Below are 17,297 nucleotides of genomic sequence, written 5' to 3' on the forward strand. Positions count from 1 at the left end.
ATCACATAAACTAGGAGAAAATCCTGAAATAATTTCTGGTCAGTAAATTTATTTATTTATTAAGTTCCTTTATTTAAAAATTTTTAATGTTTAAAAATAAAGACAATTTTTATATACATTTATTTTAGCTTCCTAGTGGTGCTACAAAATACCACAAATTTTGGCTTAAAACAACAGAATTTATTCTCTCACAGTTCTGGAGACTAGTACTCCAAAATCAAAGTGTCCTCAGGGGCCGTGTTCTCTTGGAAGGCTTTGGAGAGAGTCTGTTCCAGGCCTTTCTCTTAGCTCTGGTATTGCCAGCAATCCCTAGCATTCCAATCTCTGCCTATGGAGTCTCTTGGAGTTCTCCCTCTGTATTTGTCTATGTCTCTTCTCTCCTTTAACAGCACCAGTCATACTGGATTGGGACCCACCTTAATAGAATATGACCTCATCTTAACTTGATTACATCCTCAAGGAAGACCCTAGTTCCAAGTCAGATTACATCCCCTGGTACTGAGGGTTACAACTTGAACATATTTTGTTGGGACACAGTTGAGCCTATAACAGCATTCAGTAGTCAAATAGAAACAGCCTAGGACAGGAGTTGGGTAAGGGACCTTGGAGATATTTGCAGCTGTGATCCTGTGTGTCTTGACTTGGGGTCATCTGCTTGCACATTAAGTAATTATAACCTCAGACTATTTGTCATTTAAGAAAGTTATGATTTCTCTTTGGACATTTTTCCACTGCCCTATTATTTCAGAAGTCTTTTCAGTGAATCTTAACCAGATCAGAAACCATAAACAAATTCAGACTGGGTCTGGCTATTTGCTCAATACTGGAGTTGATGAATGGGGAATGATGTAGCTAATGGTATGACAGAAAACACTACCGGTTTTTGAATCTTAAAAAACTCTTGTGATCAAACTTTTTTGTATCTTAATAGCAATTATATTGTAACAGATGTGTTAACATGTAAAATAGTAATAACATAATAATAATAATGTGAAAAGCTAAATACTTTAAATGCATTACCTCATTTATTCCTTGCAATGACCTAATGAGGTGAAGACTGCCATCACCCTTCTTTCTACACAGGACCAAACTGAGGCTTGTGGACATAGTAACTTGTCCAAGAACTTCACTGTGATTGGGGAAGCAGGCTTTGAACCTGGCAGCCCGACCCTACAAACAAGCTCTCACCCTCTGTGCTATACATTGTTTTTGTTTTTGTGTGTTCTATTCAAAGCACGTGAGATTGCTCATTAGTATAATTTTTTAATTAAACTTTTTTTTTGAGATGATTGTAACCCGCATGCAGTTGAGAGAAATAATACAGAGGGATTCCTTGTATCCTTTACTCAGTTTCCCCCAGTGGTGAAAACTTGCAGAACTGTAATACTATATCACAACCAGTGCATTGATATTGATCCTGTTAAGATACGGAACATTTCCATCACCATAAAAATCCCTCCTGTTGCCCTTTTATGTCACATCCACCTCCTTCCTACCACACCTCTTACTTATCCCCTGGCAACCACTAATCTGATCTCTATTTGTGTAATTTGGTCGTCTCAAGAATGTTATATAAATGGAATCATGCAGCATGTCGTCTTCCGGGATTGGTTTATTTCACTCAGCATCATTCTCTGGAGATTCATCCAGGTTGTTGCCTGTATCAATGGTTAGTTCGTTTTATTGCTGAGTAGTATTCCGTAGCATGAGTGCTCCACAGTTTGTTTGATAGTCACCTGGTGAAGGACATTTGAGTTGTTTCCAGTTTGGTGCTATTACGAATAAAGCTGCTATGAACATTCATGGACAAGTTTTTGCGTGAAGATCAGTTTTCATTTCTCTGGGGTCAATCTTGAAAGTACAATTGCTGCATCGTGTGTTACTTGCATGTTTAGTTTCATAAATAAAATTGCCAAACTGTTTTCCAATCTTGGGCTGTTTTCCAGCCCATGAATTGAAATCTGTTTTTTTATTCCTTGTTTTATATCCTTTGTATTTACAGTTTTAATGTTTGGATTTATATTTTCCACAAATTACCCTAAAAATGCGATATCAAATGCAGTTTGTAATGGTTTTGAGGCATGGATTTGAGTCACATATTTTATAAGGCTGTTTTTCTGGAGTGAGTCACTTAACTAGGAGATGAGCCTAGCGGTCTGGTCAGCTTTTACATCACAGCGAGATTTTATTTTTCTCTGCTCATTAACTCTATCATGTATGTTAAAAAAATATACTTTCTAGGAGTTTTACTGGTTATTAAATAAATAGTGCTCTTTTATATGTTTAAAGGCACACCCAATTAATCTTGTCCTCCAATAAAGCCCTTCAAATGTTCAGTGACTGAACTCTTGAGAGCACTATGTAAGTCTCTAACTAAATACAGGTGCTATGTTATTGCAGTGGCCGTGTAGGCAAGCGCCATTACCTTGCTGTCTTCCATTAAAATTTGTTTGTAGATGGTTCCTTCACAAGAATCTCTTGTAAACAGCTCTTGTGATAAATGAATATCTCTAGACAGTGGTTAGAATATAGCCTCTCCAACAAGATGATATCAAGTGTATTTATTTCTTATCTTAACTCTTGTACATAATATCTCAACTTCATGCTCATGGCTGTTGCATTTTTCTGTGATGTGTTTTTCTCTGTTGTATCTGGGGTTGCAATTTGATTAGTCCTATAGTGTTTCACTTTTTTCTCATTTTCAATTGTTTTTTTTCCTTCATAATTAACTTTTCATCTCTGTCTTTATGGTTTTATTTATTTATTTTTTTGTATGTGAGGAAGATCAGCCCTGAGCTAACATCCATGCCAAACCTCCTCTTTTTGCTGAGGAAGACCGGCCCTGAGCTAACATCTATTGCCAATCCTCCTCCTTTCCCCCCCACCTCAAAGCCCCAGTAGATAGTTGTATGTCATAGTTGCACGTCCTTCTAGTTCCTGTATGTGGGATGCCACCTCAGCATGGCCGGAGAAGCGTGCATCGGTGCGCGTCCGGGATCCGAACCCTGGGCCGGCAGTAGCAGAGCGCGCGCACTTAACCGCTAAACCACGGGGCCGCCCCCTTATTTTGCTTTCATAGTCCCTTTGATCTCTGTGATTTCTCAGTTTACACGTAGTTCAAGAATGAATTTTTTACAGTTGCGGATTATATATTTGCATAGATAAAGCTCAGAAATGAATACGGTTTTTTAAAGCACTTTATGCCTTTTAACTTTCAAATAAGTAACAGGAGTTTAACATCACATTATAGGAGTTCAAAAGTTAAATTTCAAAAATTAAGAAATAAGCGCTCACAAAGCTTGGGATTTTTATGAACAGTCTGAGTTACCTACAGTTTTTAACAGTTACATATGGTATATGTGATTTTCGTGTGATCACTGGATGCCCGTCCTTCGTGGACTGGAATTGTCAAATGAAGACCACACCTCACTAAACCTTGGGGAACTATACTTTAGTCAAACGGGTTGATACTGTCAAGCAAATAAAAACCTTATTTATTTGTTAAAAATGAGTATTATGTGCAAAAGAGAACTTAATAAACCCTGAAAAAGTCATTAATTAATAGTATATTATGCATATGGAGTGAGCAACTTAATGAAGATTTTTCAACCTTGGCATTATTGATATCTTAGGCCAGATAATTCCTTAATGTGGGTGGCTGTCCTGTGCATCGAAGGATGTTTAGCAGCATCCCTGGCCCCTACACACTGCATGCCCCACACTACATGCTAGGTCCCCACAAATCCTTACAATTAAAAGTATCTCCAGACATTGTTCTGGGGAGGGGGGGTAAATCTCCCCTCTAGAGAACCACTGATACTTGAATAAAATGTCATTAGGAAAAAGATGGTGCCTTATACAGTGATTGAGAAGTTGATGAAAGCTTCGGCATTGCATCCCTAGTGCATGTTAATAGATTAAGTTAATTTTAATTAGGTAATAAAAGACACACATTTTATTTCTCCTAGACCATAGATCTCACATTAGCAGACAAGCTTGGTGTTCCTCCTTCTGCCCATGAAGGGGTAAGAACATGTTTCTGCAAAGCTCCACCGTAATACAATCTGGGACAGGAAGACTATTTTCCCAACTCAGATACTGCGTCGCCGAGCCTGGATCGCCCCAAGGATCCAGGGACAGTTCTAGTTGCCTAGGTTTAGGTCAAGTTATGACTCAAGCTGAGGGGTCCCCAGGAGATAGAAAAGAACATGTTCTGTTTTTATTCTTATATCAGATTTAATCTTTAGGCTTTCTATACTGTTAGACTTGCTCTATAAAAATTCTGAGCCTGGGGATGGGGACAGGATTGTCTCCACTAAAATAGTGAGGCAAAGCACTCTTTATTTTCTTTGACCCTCAGCTCTGCCTTAGTATCTGCTGGATCTTTTCTGATCCCATCCCCCACAGCAAAACTCAAGGCCATAATGTCGATTCCTTCGTGACGTCTCTGTGAGATTAGTGAGTCTTGTTACACATTTTGACCTAAGGAGTTAATAAAAATGGTAATGGCTTCCTGGATTACGCTGCCAAATCACATTTCAATTTTGGTAGGCCTGAGACCAAAAAGGCTGAGTTAAAGGGAAAATTTAAAATTAGGCCAGGGCCACTGACAAAGATATTTTTGGTCAAATTAGCCCTTTTGTGCTTATTGCATGTCACGGAGTTGTATTTTGTTTGAATCCAGACAATGGAGATCATGACTTCAAAAGACTGGAAAGTCCCTGATTTGATTGAGATAAAATTCAGTCCAGTATCTCACATAGTAAATGATTCAATGAATAACATTTAGTGGGCATAGTGAGGGGTGGGGTGTGAACTTGGATAGGCAAGTTTTGATTCCTAAGAGAAATCTCTGAATTTTCTTTGATGTCTTAAATTTCTTCATCACCTGTATGCTGTCAAGCCATCAACTCGCAGGAGTTCTTGCTTTGAACCATCTCTTGAATATTCTTGTCACTCTTCACTGGGGATTTGAATGCTGAATGACTCTCCTAGCTACTCATCTCTCCTGCATTCCCCTGATACTGCCTAACTAATTGTTTTATACACTAGTTTTGCTGAATCACAAAAATCTCCGGTGTCTGTTCACACCTGGCTCCATCGTGTCTGTTCAACTGTACCTTCTCTCTTAGTAAAAGGAACCTGCTTTCCAGCAGGCCAAGTTTTTTTGCTAACTCTTGAATCTAGCAAGTTGATACCTGCTCTGTGCTTTTGCTTGTGTTTTTCACTCTTGTGTGCGATGAAAATATTCCTTCTTTCCACCCGGTCATATTCTTACTTGCTGCCCCAGGTTCAACTGGAGCCCAGCTCCTGCACAGGGCTATCCATAAGTCCATATTGATCTTGCTTTTGTTCTGAAAGCATTGACTACAGGCAGTACTCATTTTGGCACTTAGAAATATGCCTTTGTTCAAAGTGGTAGCAAACGGTTTTGTGTGTACATTTTGCCTCTTCAACTAATTAATAAATTCCTGGAAGGCAAGTATTTTGTGCTGTTTATATTTCGTGAATATATAGACATAAGTACTCAGTAAAGACTTGTATTAATGGCTGACCAGGCATCAAAAAGGCTTATAGAAACTAATACTTCCACATATAGTCCTAGATTACAGTTAAGACCAATGGACTTCTGGATATCAGAGAAGAAAGGTGTATTTCCTTAGGTAAGAAACTGAAAGTAAAGGTAACTTGGAAGAGGAAAATCAACTAGCAGTCTGTATAAGGAAATCTGTTTAGCTTATTTGTGATAGATATGTGAATTATGGTGCAATTAATGCCACTTTGGGAATGAAATGCATGTCATATTGAGCTACTGGTATTAGAAATGAGTAAATATAAAAAGAGTAGTTGACAGATACCAGAAAATGTTTATTACAGAATTCTAATTGATCTTGATTTCCTCCTTTTCAAACATCCAGATACCTCTCGTCACTGCACAAATGGACATTTGAAAGCACAGTTGTCAAACTCTTGCAAGCATGGAGACTTCATCAATGCTGTCTTCACTGAACGATGAGTGTAAATCAGACAACTACATTGAGCCTCACTACAAGGAATGGTATCGAGTAGCCATTGATATGCTGATTGAACATGGGTTAGAAGCGTACCATGAATTTCTTGCCAAAGAACGAGTATCAGACTTTCTAGCTGTGGAAGAAATTAATTATATTTTGAAAAATGTCCAGAAAGTTTCACAAAGTACAGCACAGGGTACTGATAATTCCTACGATGACACCTCATCTTCAGGGACTTACTGGCCCATTGAGTCTGATGTGGAAGCTCCAAATCTTGACTTAGGCTGGCCGTATGTAATGCCCGGACTCTTAGGGGGGACCCATATAGACCTCCTCTTTCATCCACCAAGAGCACAGCTACTTACAATCAAGGAAACTATTCGGAAGATGATAAAAGAAGCAAGAAAGGTAATAATATTTCCATTTCTAAATGAAAAATTTGAAACATATGGAAAAGCACCAGAGTATAACAGATACGTATGTTAAAAGAATCTTTGTATGTATGGACCATGCCTATTATTTTTAGGAAATATACATATGGATACATAGGAAAGTTGTACTTGCCATATATTGCATATATCTGAGAGAGTGGTGTTAGGTCCCTGCTGAAGTTGGAGATTTCCTTCTCTTCATAATGTACATACACCCAAGAGAACTTCTGCCCGGAAGGCTGAGGTGTGTAGACTGCAAATGAGGATGATTTGATATATTCATAGGTCGATAGTGCTTAAATTTTCCTTGATCTCTGAAAGGAAATCTGTTGCTGGTAAATCTGGTGAATTTGACTTTGTTCTCAACGGGACTGAGCCCCAATTCTTGCTCTGCATATAGTTTATGCTACTAAATAAACCACGGTTACTTATTTCTTGAGTTGTGTGGAAACAGTATAAAATCAGGCATGATAATGTAAAATTCTGAAGTAAAGTCCTGAGGTAGTTAGCATTTTAGGGCCTCGGTGCTCTTTATTAAATATTTATATTGGCTTATAAATCTCAAAATTCTATTTTAGAGCTCAGGTAAAACTGTAGAAATTTTCTTTTAATCGATCAAATAGAATTTATTGAGCATTTTCTATGTACTCAGCAGCAGGGTAGGCACTGTGGAGACTACAACACAATTGCCTAAGAGCTGAACCTGGAGTTTTAAAATGTGTGGACAAAAAGTTATGTTTTTTAACTAAAAGCATCTATATCTTAGTTACAGATATGCAATACAGAAAGTTAGATCTAAAAGGGACCTTAGGATGCACACATACATGGCATTGCTTTCTTTCGTGTCAACAAGACACGGAAATGCTTGAAAAGCATGCTTTTGTGAAGTACAGGAATATAAGACCCTTGAAATCCACAGCGACGTGGTAGTTTACAAGACAGGCAGCTAAAAGCTTTGCAATCACGTTAGGAAGACACGATGTTCTGAGGCTAATGTCAAATGTAGGCTTTGCAAAAGTAAGGTGATTTTTTTCCCCCAAACCTTTTGAGCTCAAATAACATGACTTTTTAGTTGTGTCAACTCCTTTAGCAGGGTTATGTTAAAGGAAGCACAAATCTATTCCAGCTGTTAAAAATTAGCTATAGAATCAGGCACACGGTAGGTGTCCAAACTTTATTGAATGAATTGAACTGTCAGTTCAGTTTTCTGAATTGAGCCATGAGTCTTTTTAAACCTGTACTATCCTACACTCTGTGAACACATTATCCAATTGTATTCTGTAAAACAGCAGAACAAAATTCAAGAATATATATGAGTCCTTGTAAAGCAAATATAACAAATGTCAAGTACTAACATTTGCTAATTTCTCTTTGGGAAGACAATATGTTTTTGAATCACAAATGTTAACTGAAAATTGAAAAATACATCAGTGAAGATTAATATTATTATTACGGTAAACTTAGTAGTTATGAATTCATCAGCCTACACACAGCTAGTTTCCTTTGGAGCATTGCATTTCTGTGATGCAAAATGAAATTCAGGAGATATCATTAGTTCTTGGGCTAGCACTCAACTGGAAACGGAACGTCAGTCATGACTGATGTATTTTTCTTTCTAATGTAGCAGCTATTTATTTCCTGAGTCTCTAAGAGTAATATCCTCTGCCTGGTCATCGTCTGCTGGGAACTCCCAGTTGCAATAGCAAGCTGAGGAACCTGAAGTCCACACTGTAAAACAATAATGTAATGCTCTGCTTCTCTTTCACTAAATCAAAGTGGCACAAAATAAGAAAGAGAATTTTACCTTTATTCAATTTGTATATATATCCAAGCTGAATTCAAAGGAGAATTATTTGAACTTTGTAAATTGGGTATATTGCAATTGAATATAAGTCATAACAGATAACTTAGTGGTTTTTTTTTTTCCCCCAAAAGCATGGGAGAATGTGTTAGTTTCCACCCAGATGCAGTAAATGTTGAGGTCAAATGGGCTATACGTGCATGGAATACAGATTTCTCAAGTATTTTGGAAATGTCTTCGTATGTCACTGTTTATTTAAAGATTTTTTAAGGATCCAGTACTCCAAAAAATAAAAAGTTATTGACCCCATTTTATAAAATTTTAGACTATTTAGCCCATAACTGGACAAGGTCCTGTGAAAAATTTTAAAATAAGAGCAAATATTATTATGAAATAAAAGCTTCTCAGAGCACATTGCTTTTTAAAGAGTAAGCATGGTTTTTGTGACTATCATTTACTCAGCAGGTAAGACAGATTCATAAAATCCTTCAGAAGCAATGGAAGCCTGTTAGTTATCAGGATAAACTTTCTGTTTCTGTACTATTTTCAGAGGACAAATTCTCTTTATTGGTAACTCGCAGTGAATTGTCATGGCATTATAAAGAGGGTGCTCATTTTTTTAATGAAGTGTTTGAAGAATTTATATTTTAAGGGATAGAATAAAGTTTCTTGCCTCCAGATTTTTCAGGGAGATTCTTTCAGTAATCAGAATTATGATTCTGAAACTCGTTGGAGATATGAGGCCGAACAAGTAGGACTAGGAACAGCAAAGCAGAACCCAGGAAGCGATCTCAGAGCAGAGTTTAAATCCATTTCCCTGTTCTGTTTGAAATTGAGATAAGGTACTTACAAAAATAAATGTCATATTATGGAAAAATCTTAAAATAATGAGAAGAATCCAAAAGCAATTTTCTTAGAGGTCCAAATATTTGAAGTCTGATCATAACCACTTTGTTAACCTTCTAGTCCCTTGAGAAAATAAATCAAGATGATACTACAGCTTATCTATCTTTACTGGAAATATTTTATTCTTGAATTTCACTAATTTATGTGCATTTGTTTCTGTCAAAAGTAATACAATCTCAAATCATTCTGCTTTTATAAGCAGAATATAATCTTTATAGTATGCAAAAATCCATAGATTTGTTTTTATTTATTCATTTTATTTTTGCCAGTTATCACTTAGAAGTTGTTTAGAGGTGTTTTTTTTTTCTTTCTTTTTTTTTTTCCTTTTGTATGTTTGCTTATTTTGTTATTTAGAAATTTTCCTTTGGGACAGTCCAATCACAGATAACATCTTACTTGTGCCCTGAAAGAGCCATATTTTTATTTACTGGCTCTTTTTCCAACCCCTTTCTATTTTTCACTGCATGATTGACATAATTACATTTGGGTCAACTTTATAATGTCTGATAGAGTCTTTTTCCCAGGTAATTATTTGTCTCTCAAGAGGTGTTCCCAAGATGACGTATGCATGGATTCCTAATTACTATGAACACCTCTTAGGAAAGTATCCCCTCTAATTACTTAAAAAAGTCATCCTTCATTAAAGTAATTTTTCTTCTAGCCACTCTGTGGTAGATAGCCATAAAGTTATAATTTCTGATAGTTTTGAATATGTAAATGTTTAACCAGCATGCTATTTGCATCTCTGTTTCCTAATTCTAGGCTAGCTTCTGTGAGATGTGAATCTTACTCTTGCGAAGTATGGAATCAAGCAGACACATAAGCAAAAGTCTAGTGAGAACTAGGGCAGAGTAATTCCCCAGGTGATCTGTACTGTATCTCCTGAGTTCAGGGCTTGGTTCCTCCCTGACTCACTGTTCCTGGGTGTGTCTGTTATGGCCTAGGGAGTTTAGTAACACAGAGAAACATTAACTACCAGTTGGCCCCATGGCTGCTACTAGAAAGGTGAACAGATGATGGAGGCTCTCCCTGGGGTTTAACTAGTATTATAAAAATAGTACTAGACGAGAGACTTGATCACTAGGCTCTACCACTAACTAGTTATGAGTTGGACAAATCATTGCACCTTCCCACATATCTTTATTTAGTGAAAGATACGAAGGAAAACCTTTTAGTGTTTTTTTCATCTAATGTTGCTATCCAGATCTCTAAGAGTGCTTACCAACTCAAGATTATTTCAGTGTTATTGACTCCTTGATAAATTAGTCCATTATAATTCCTATAAGTCCAACAATAATTCCATTGTAGGTCCAATATAAGTCATAGTGCACTTCCCTCTGTGTTACTTTGCAACCATATCCTGCTCAGCTAAGTGATATTTATATATTTATCAGTGCCTTTATTAAACTAGGATCATCTCTTTCTTAATGTTCCCAGTTTTTAGTAAGAATTTCCTCTCTGCCCCCTCCCTATTCCAACTCTCACTGTGAATACTTTCATTCTTTAAATTTGACTCAAAATTAATTTCTTCCAGGAAATATCTTTTGCTTAGTCAGATTTAATGACATTACTTTCCTGTAACGTTAATTTGAACACCTCTGAATAAAATGCGTTATATGTTAATATATATATTTCTCTGTGTGTGTGTGTGTATGAGAGAGAGACAAAGAAAAAGAGAAAGAGAGATCTTGATGAAATTGCGCTAAATTCGCCATCCTAAGTCTTGCTGTGCTGTCTGGGAATACTCTTTCTATGCCAAACTCCTGGTGCTATACAGAGAGATAACACATTCCACATTCTTTTTAGTTCATTCACCCACTCCCTTGCTCCACTACTCCCAATAACCCTGATGATAGTAAGTATACAATTTTTAACACAGTCGCTTAAGGGAGAGAAGAGAGGAAAGAATTTACCATGTAGGGACTCTTTAACCTGATTGCGAGATAGAGTTTTGGGCTTCCTTGATTGACTTGATAATTTTATGGGCAAAAAGCTTCAGCCTCTTTTTTTTTTTTTAATTGCCCAAATTTAAATAATGCTGTTTTTTACAGAGGTTTTATGGAATGGTATGAAGGCTCTAAATCTTGGAGTCAGTTAGGCTGGGTTGAATCCCAGCTCAAATAGCTGTTTGTGTTAGACATTATACTACAACCTTTCTGAACTTTATTTTTCTCATCTGTAACATGGAGATGCTAATACTCCATAGGATCCTTGTGAGAATGGAATGAAGTAGCTGATGTATCGAACATGATGCCCACCGCACATTTCATCTTCTATGTGTGGTGTTGAGACTCCTCCTCCTCCTCATCGTCTTTCTCCTCCTTTCCCTCCTCCTCTTACTGTGTTATTCCAGACCCTTATTTTGTCAAAAAATTCAGCAGTCTGTCTGTATTTTTGCATCACCGTGATTTGGCATTTGTTCTTTAAAAGTGAGCGTAATGTCTGACCAAGTTCCTTATCTAACAAGACAGTATCTTACTGGGAATGTCAGCTAGGATCATTAGCTGTTTATGAAAGGATTATTCCCGAAAAGACTTAAACGCATTTCTGAGGTATCATAATGATTATGTATACTGCATTAGTTGAAGAGCAACAGAGCATTTTCCCAGTGTTCTTGCTTAGAAGGTTCAAAATAGGAAACTATTGACTCAACATAAGTACATATATTTGAAAATAAGACTTCCTGTGAAGACAGCTTAGATATATGTATTTTATATTCAAGATATGCAAACAAGGTATCCTCTTTCATGGAAAGCTGTTAAGTGTTGAAGAAAAAATTCTAAACCATACTTACTTACCTAAAGATTTGAAGATCAGAAAAGGTACAGAGCTCTACTAAAAAGCTAAGGAGAGGGGCATGTTCTATAGACCAAGAGAAAAAAAATAATCCTCCCGTTTTCATCAGAATTTTAAAGGTGATAATTTTATTACATTTTTAAATAAACACTTTATACAAGGGTTACATATTTATGAAAAAGAACAATAAGGTTTTATAAATTTTTAAAGTTCATATTTATTATAGACCTGACATTTGGTGTCAGAGGTTGGTTTAAATAACTCTGAGTTTATGAAGTATCATTACTTACTGAATATTTCTGATATAATTCAAAAAGTGATAAGGAGTATTATTTCAGGCCTACCGTAATTAGTCTTCTTAGCTTCAAAAACTCTGCTTTCCTGATAGAGGTGCTATTTTATGCTTTGTTGGAGCAAGAAATCTGAAGAGTATGAAAAAATAAAAGTAAAATTGTTATACGAGATCTCTAACATGTTTGCACACTAAAAAGTCATCTGTAATTTGTGAGTTTCAGATGCTTTACCTGGCAGTGTGTTATCGGTAAAATCTAAAGATCACCCATGATTTTTATTTTTAACAGATTTTTATTTGAAAATTGGCAACTTGGGAAAGTTTAGCTTTAGAAAGAAAAATTAGAATTACTGATAGGAAACAATAAATTTGTCATAAACATTGCCTTGATAATATTAACCTATACCTCTATTAATAGTTGAAAAGAAACGATTTAAAATTTGAGTTATTTCAGAGTGCATACAATTTATCTGATTAAGGGACGTTTTTTTAAGACCATTTTCTCTACTCAATTATTACCCTTTGGTACTCTAATTCTTTTTTTTTTCAGAATAAGCTGTGAGAAACAATTCCTATAGAGACTGCATGTGGTGTGTACAATGTTTCTAGTGAACTTCGAGGGATTGTTATTGATTTGGGGATAAAATTTAGGTCTGTGTTTTCTGGGCTCTCTGAAGTAGACTGCTTATTTTTTATGATTATTTCTGTTTACTCATTTTCCTTCCCATCACAGGACTAAAATAAAAACCAAAGACTTGTTTAGTTACTTATTGACATGTATAATATTTTTCTGACAATACAGCTTTTTTTTTCTTTTTTTTTTTGTGAATGGCAGAACATATTTGCAAATCACATTTCCTGAGGAACTTATATCAAGAATATAAAAAGAACTCTTACAACTCCATAATAAAAGATAGAAAACCCCATTTAGATACAGGCGAAGGATTGGAATGGCCCTGTCTCTAGAGAAGACGTGCAAATGGCCAGTAAGCACGTGAGAAGCTGCTCAGCATCATTACCCGTCAGAGGACAGTAAATCAAAGCCACAGACATTCCACTCGACACCAGCAGGAGGGCTAAGGTGACAAAAGACAGTGACAGGCGTTGATGAGAGTGTGGAGAGATTGGACGCTTCGTATGCTGCTGGTGGGAATGTAAAATGGTGCAGCCACTCTGGAAAACAGTCTGGCAGTTCCTCAAAAGATAACATGTGAGTTTCCATATGACTCAGCAGTTCCAACCCTCAGGTACATACCTAGGAGAAACAAAAACATGTCCACACGAAAACCTGTACATGAATGTCCATAGCAGCATCGTCCATAATAGCCAAAGTGGGAAGAGTGCAAATGCCCATCGTCTGGTGCATGGGTAAGTAGAAAGTGGTGTATCCACACAATGGAGTACTTTCAGCAATAAAAAAAAGGAGTGCAGTAATGAAACATCTACAATGTGGATGAACCTTGAAAACATCGTGCTAAGTGAAAGAAGCCAGTCAGGAAAGGCCTCATGTTGTAGGATTTGATTTACATGGAATGTTGGCAGTAGACAAACTGTTAGAGACAAGTAGATTAGTGGTGGCCTAGAGCTGGGAGGAGTGTTGGGAGGAAATGGAGATTAACTACTAATGAGTACAGGTTTCCTTTTAGGGTGATGAAAATACCTCAAAATTGATTCTGCAGTTTGTATGACTCTGAATACACTTAAAACCATTGAATTATACAGTTTAATTAGGTGTATAATATGTGACTGACAATACACCTTTAGTGGTTTGTTGGAATGGCAAAGCTAATTGTCATCATAAAACATTATGATCGTAAAATACTGAGTTTCCCTAATGTCTGAATAACACCTAAATTCCATAGGGATAGAATTTAGCGGTCTTAGAAACTCGGATGCCTTTAGGGCTGAGCCAGAAAAATAACTGCAGAGAAGGGAGCAAGTGGTGTTCCAATAGGGAATGAAAGGATCCCAGAAGAAGAGAAGATAACTTGACTATGTAGGCATTCTTGTCAAAATGTTCTAAATAAAATGTAGCTTGCAGCTGAATGAGATGATAAGCTTAGGACCTCAGGTCCACTTGGAGGCATCTTATCAACAGTTAACTTTCGTGAGAATAAGGGGATATAACTTTCCTTTATTTATCTGTCCTCCTAATAAGATGTAAAGTGGAATGGAGGTTTGCTGTGGGAGCCTTTTTGAGATGATGAGGGCTGTAACACCAGACTGATATTTTAACTAGTGACTCTTAAATTATCTTGAACAAATTGGTTGGCTTTTATCATCAAGGCTGGAACCAGCATCTTATTTTGAGTAATGGATTTACATTATATAGTCTAGTAACAGTAACAGATAATAGTTATTGAGCACTTATATGTCATGCACTGTGTTAAGCATCTTACATGCATTACCTTAAATTGACCTTCACAGCCACTCTGTGAAATATATACTTTTATCCATATTTTACTGATGAATAATCTGCTTTCTTGTGATAGGTATGACTCTAGTCAGTAGCAATGATCCAAAATGATCATAATTGGAAAGTAGTAATGAGTACATATTCCTAAATGGAGGTATTAGAAGACCTGGTTATGAAGATCTAGGATTGAAACCAGTTGGTAGAGATGTGGAAGCATTGGTTTCTAAATGGGCCAGGTAGAAGGCCATTACAGGGTTGCTATTAGAAGTCAGAAGTAACATACTTGGTATGGACAGAAGGTTATGATAAGCAGATGAAGTGTAGCACCTAGAATGCAGACTAGATCAGGAGGCACTATAAAGAAATGGGTTCTCCAAGTTCAAATATAAGAGAAATTCGAAGAAGTAAGAGAAGGGCAATCAGACAATAAAGTTTTCCTTTGGCCTCTGTTGGGTTCAACTATGAGGGGGATCAGTCAGTCTTTCACCAACCTTATAGGTGAAAAGTTTGGCAGGCTATTCATTTAGTCAGCAAATATTTACTTAATGCCTATTGTATGTCAGGTACTGTTCTATATTCTGGGGATACATAAGAGGATAAAGTACCAAAGAAACCTAGCCTTTGAATGGAGCTTAAATACAAATGGAGAGAGACAGATAATAAGCTAATAAGTGAGGAGTGTTATGGAGAAAGACAAAACAAAACACTAATATACTGGGTAAGGAGACTCCAGAGTGGTGGTGAGGGTTAGTTTGCAATGTTAAATAGGGTGCTTAGAGTAGGCCTTGTCAAGAAAGTGACATTGGAGTCAAGATTTGGGGAAAGAGAATGAGCCATATGTCTCTTTGTGATCAGAGAAGATTAGGGTAAGCTTTAGGGCAGGAACATAGCTTCTTGTTTGTTAGAGGAACAGAAGGATGCCAGTTGCTGGACCCAGGAAAGCAAAGGGAAGAAGAGTAGGTGAGTTCAGAGAGGTAACATGGAGTTCAGACTATGGAGGTTCTCATGGGCCATTATCAGGACCTTGGCTTATGGTCCGTGTAAAATGGGGGGGCCAGTGGAGAATTTTGAACAAAAGAGAGACGTGATCAATTTCCAATATGCTGTATTTTAAAAGGATACATCTGGCTGCAGTATTAAAAATTGACTATGAGGGGGGCCGGCCCGGTGGTGCAAGCGGTTAAGTGTACCGCTCTGCTGCAGCGGCCCGGGGTTCGCCGGTTCGGATCCCGGGCACGCACTGACGCACTTCTTGTCAAGCCGTGCTGTGGTGGCGTCCCGTAAAAAGTGGAGGAAGATGGGCACGGATGTTAGCCCAGGGCCAGTCTTCCTCAACAAAAACAAAAAAAAGAGGAGGATTGGCAGATGTTAGCACAGGTCTGATCTTCCTCACAAAAAAAAATAATAATAATAAATAAATAAATAAAATAAAAAAATAAAAATTGACTATAGGAGCTTAAGAATAAGCACATCAGAGGCTATTAAAATAATTCAAGTGGAATGATAGTGTCTTACATGCTCAGGATAATAGCAGTGATGGGAATATTTTGGATATATTTTGAAGACAGTAAAATGTGGGGTGTGAAATAAGTTGAAGAATACAAGATTACTCCAAAATTTTTGGCCTAAGCAGCAAGAATGTTGGCATTGTCATTGGAAGTTGGCATCAGAGCCATCAGAGAGTTGGAATCAGGAAGCAGGCACAGAGACCAAGTTACAGAGGCCTTTAAATTATTTTCACCACAGCCCTGCTGGGATGGTTGACCGGTAACCCCAGCCACCAAGACCTACAGACATATCTAAGTAGAGATTAGGGTTCACATTAGAATCTAAACCCAGAGTGGCTGGACTTGGAGATCCATCCTGATCCTGAGGGTGTAGGTGAGGGGTGGCATTGTAAGTAACCTGGATAAGATTCAGATACAAAGAAGTGGGTAAATACAGCGTGTGAGATTAGAAGACTGACTGCATGCTGACCCAGGCCCTAATAAAACAAGAGATTATATAACCTGCTGAGAAGTAGACCCTCCCAAAGGCAATTATTAAGCAACTCCCACTTGCTGGGTCAGATGAGTGAAAGAGAGAATAAGACACTGGAAAGGTATCACTTGAGAGGTCACTTTTTTCATAGGTCATTTTGGGTGAATAAATTTTGAGGAGTAGGAGATGTGTGGTGGAGAGCTTGGCGTTTTCAGGCAACGGAATGTAGGTGGGCGGCTTAGAGTGGCGTGGAAAAAACGAAGACATGGGTTGGTGAGAGAGGTAGACTGAGATCAAATTGTGGAGGTCCTTCAATGTGGCTTTGTGGATATGGATGGTGGGAAGTCATGAGATGTTTTTAAGTCAGTGATGCCATCAAGTCTGATCTTGGACTTATTAACATTTTGTTGGTTAGTTGAAATGTAAGGGAAAATATAAAACAGGTTGTAACGTAGGTTGCAATAGTGCTCACCAGCAGGTTAGCCATAGCCTGGAGCTTACTAAAATTCAATATAAAACAAGATGTCTTCTTGAAGTGAGAATATACCTTCAATTTCCTGCTAGAATAGAAAAATGTAACTACTTAAGTCTGTATCTTAAGGAAGGTGGTTTTTTGGGTCTTAAAGCTATTTTTAAAATGTTTTAATTATCTGATTTTAAG

General features: G+C 37.2%; 1 protein-coding gene across 3 annotated transcripts in view; it reads left to right on the top strand.

Moving 5' to 3' along the window:
* Positions 1-17,297, top strand: part of SACK1B (scaffolding CK1 anchoring protein B) — a 79,819-nt gene that overhangs the window by 12,177 nt on the left and 50,345 nt on the right. For all 3 annotated transcript variants that reach the window (XM_087438732.1, XM_087438730.1, XM_087438729.1), the window contains exon 2: positions 5,919-6,422. In XM_087438732.1, the coding sequence (XP_087294858.1) occupies positions 5,979-6,422 (444 nt within the window). In that variant the 5' untranslated portion in view covers positions 5,919-5,978. The remainder of the gene's footprint in view (positions 1-5,918; positions 6,423-17,297) is intronic.

The sequence above is a fragment of the Ceratotherium simum genome, chromosome 13 (genome assembly GCF_057802395.1).
Source record: "Ceratotherium simum simum isolate JZ-2026a chromosome 13, ASM5780239v1, whole genome shotgun sequence".
NCBI lineage: Eukaryota > Metazoa > Chordata > Mammalia > Perissodactyla > Rhinocerotidae > Ceratotherium > Ceratotherium simum.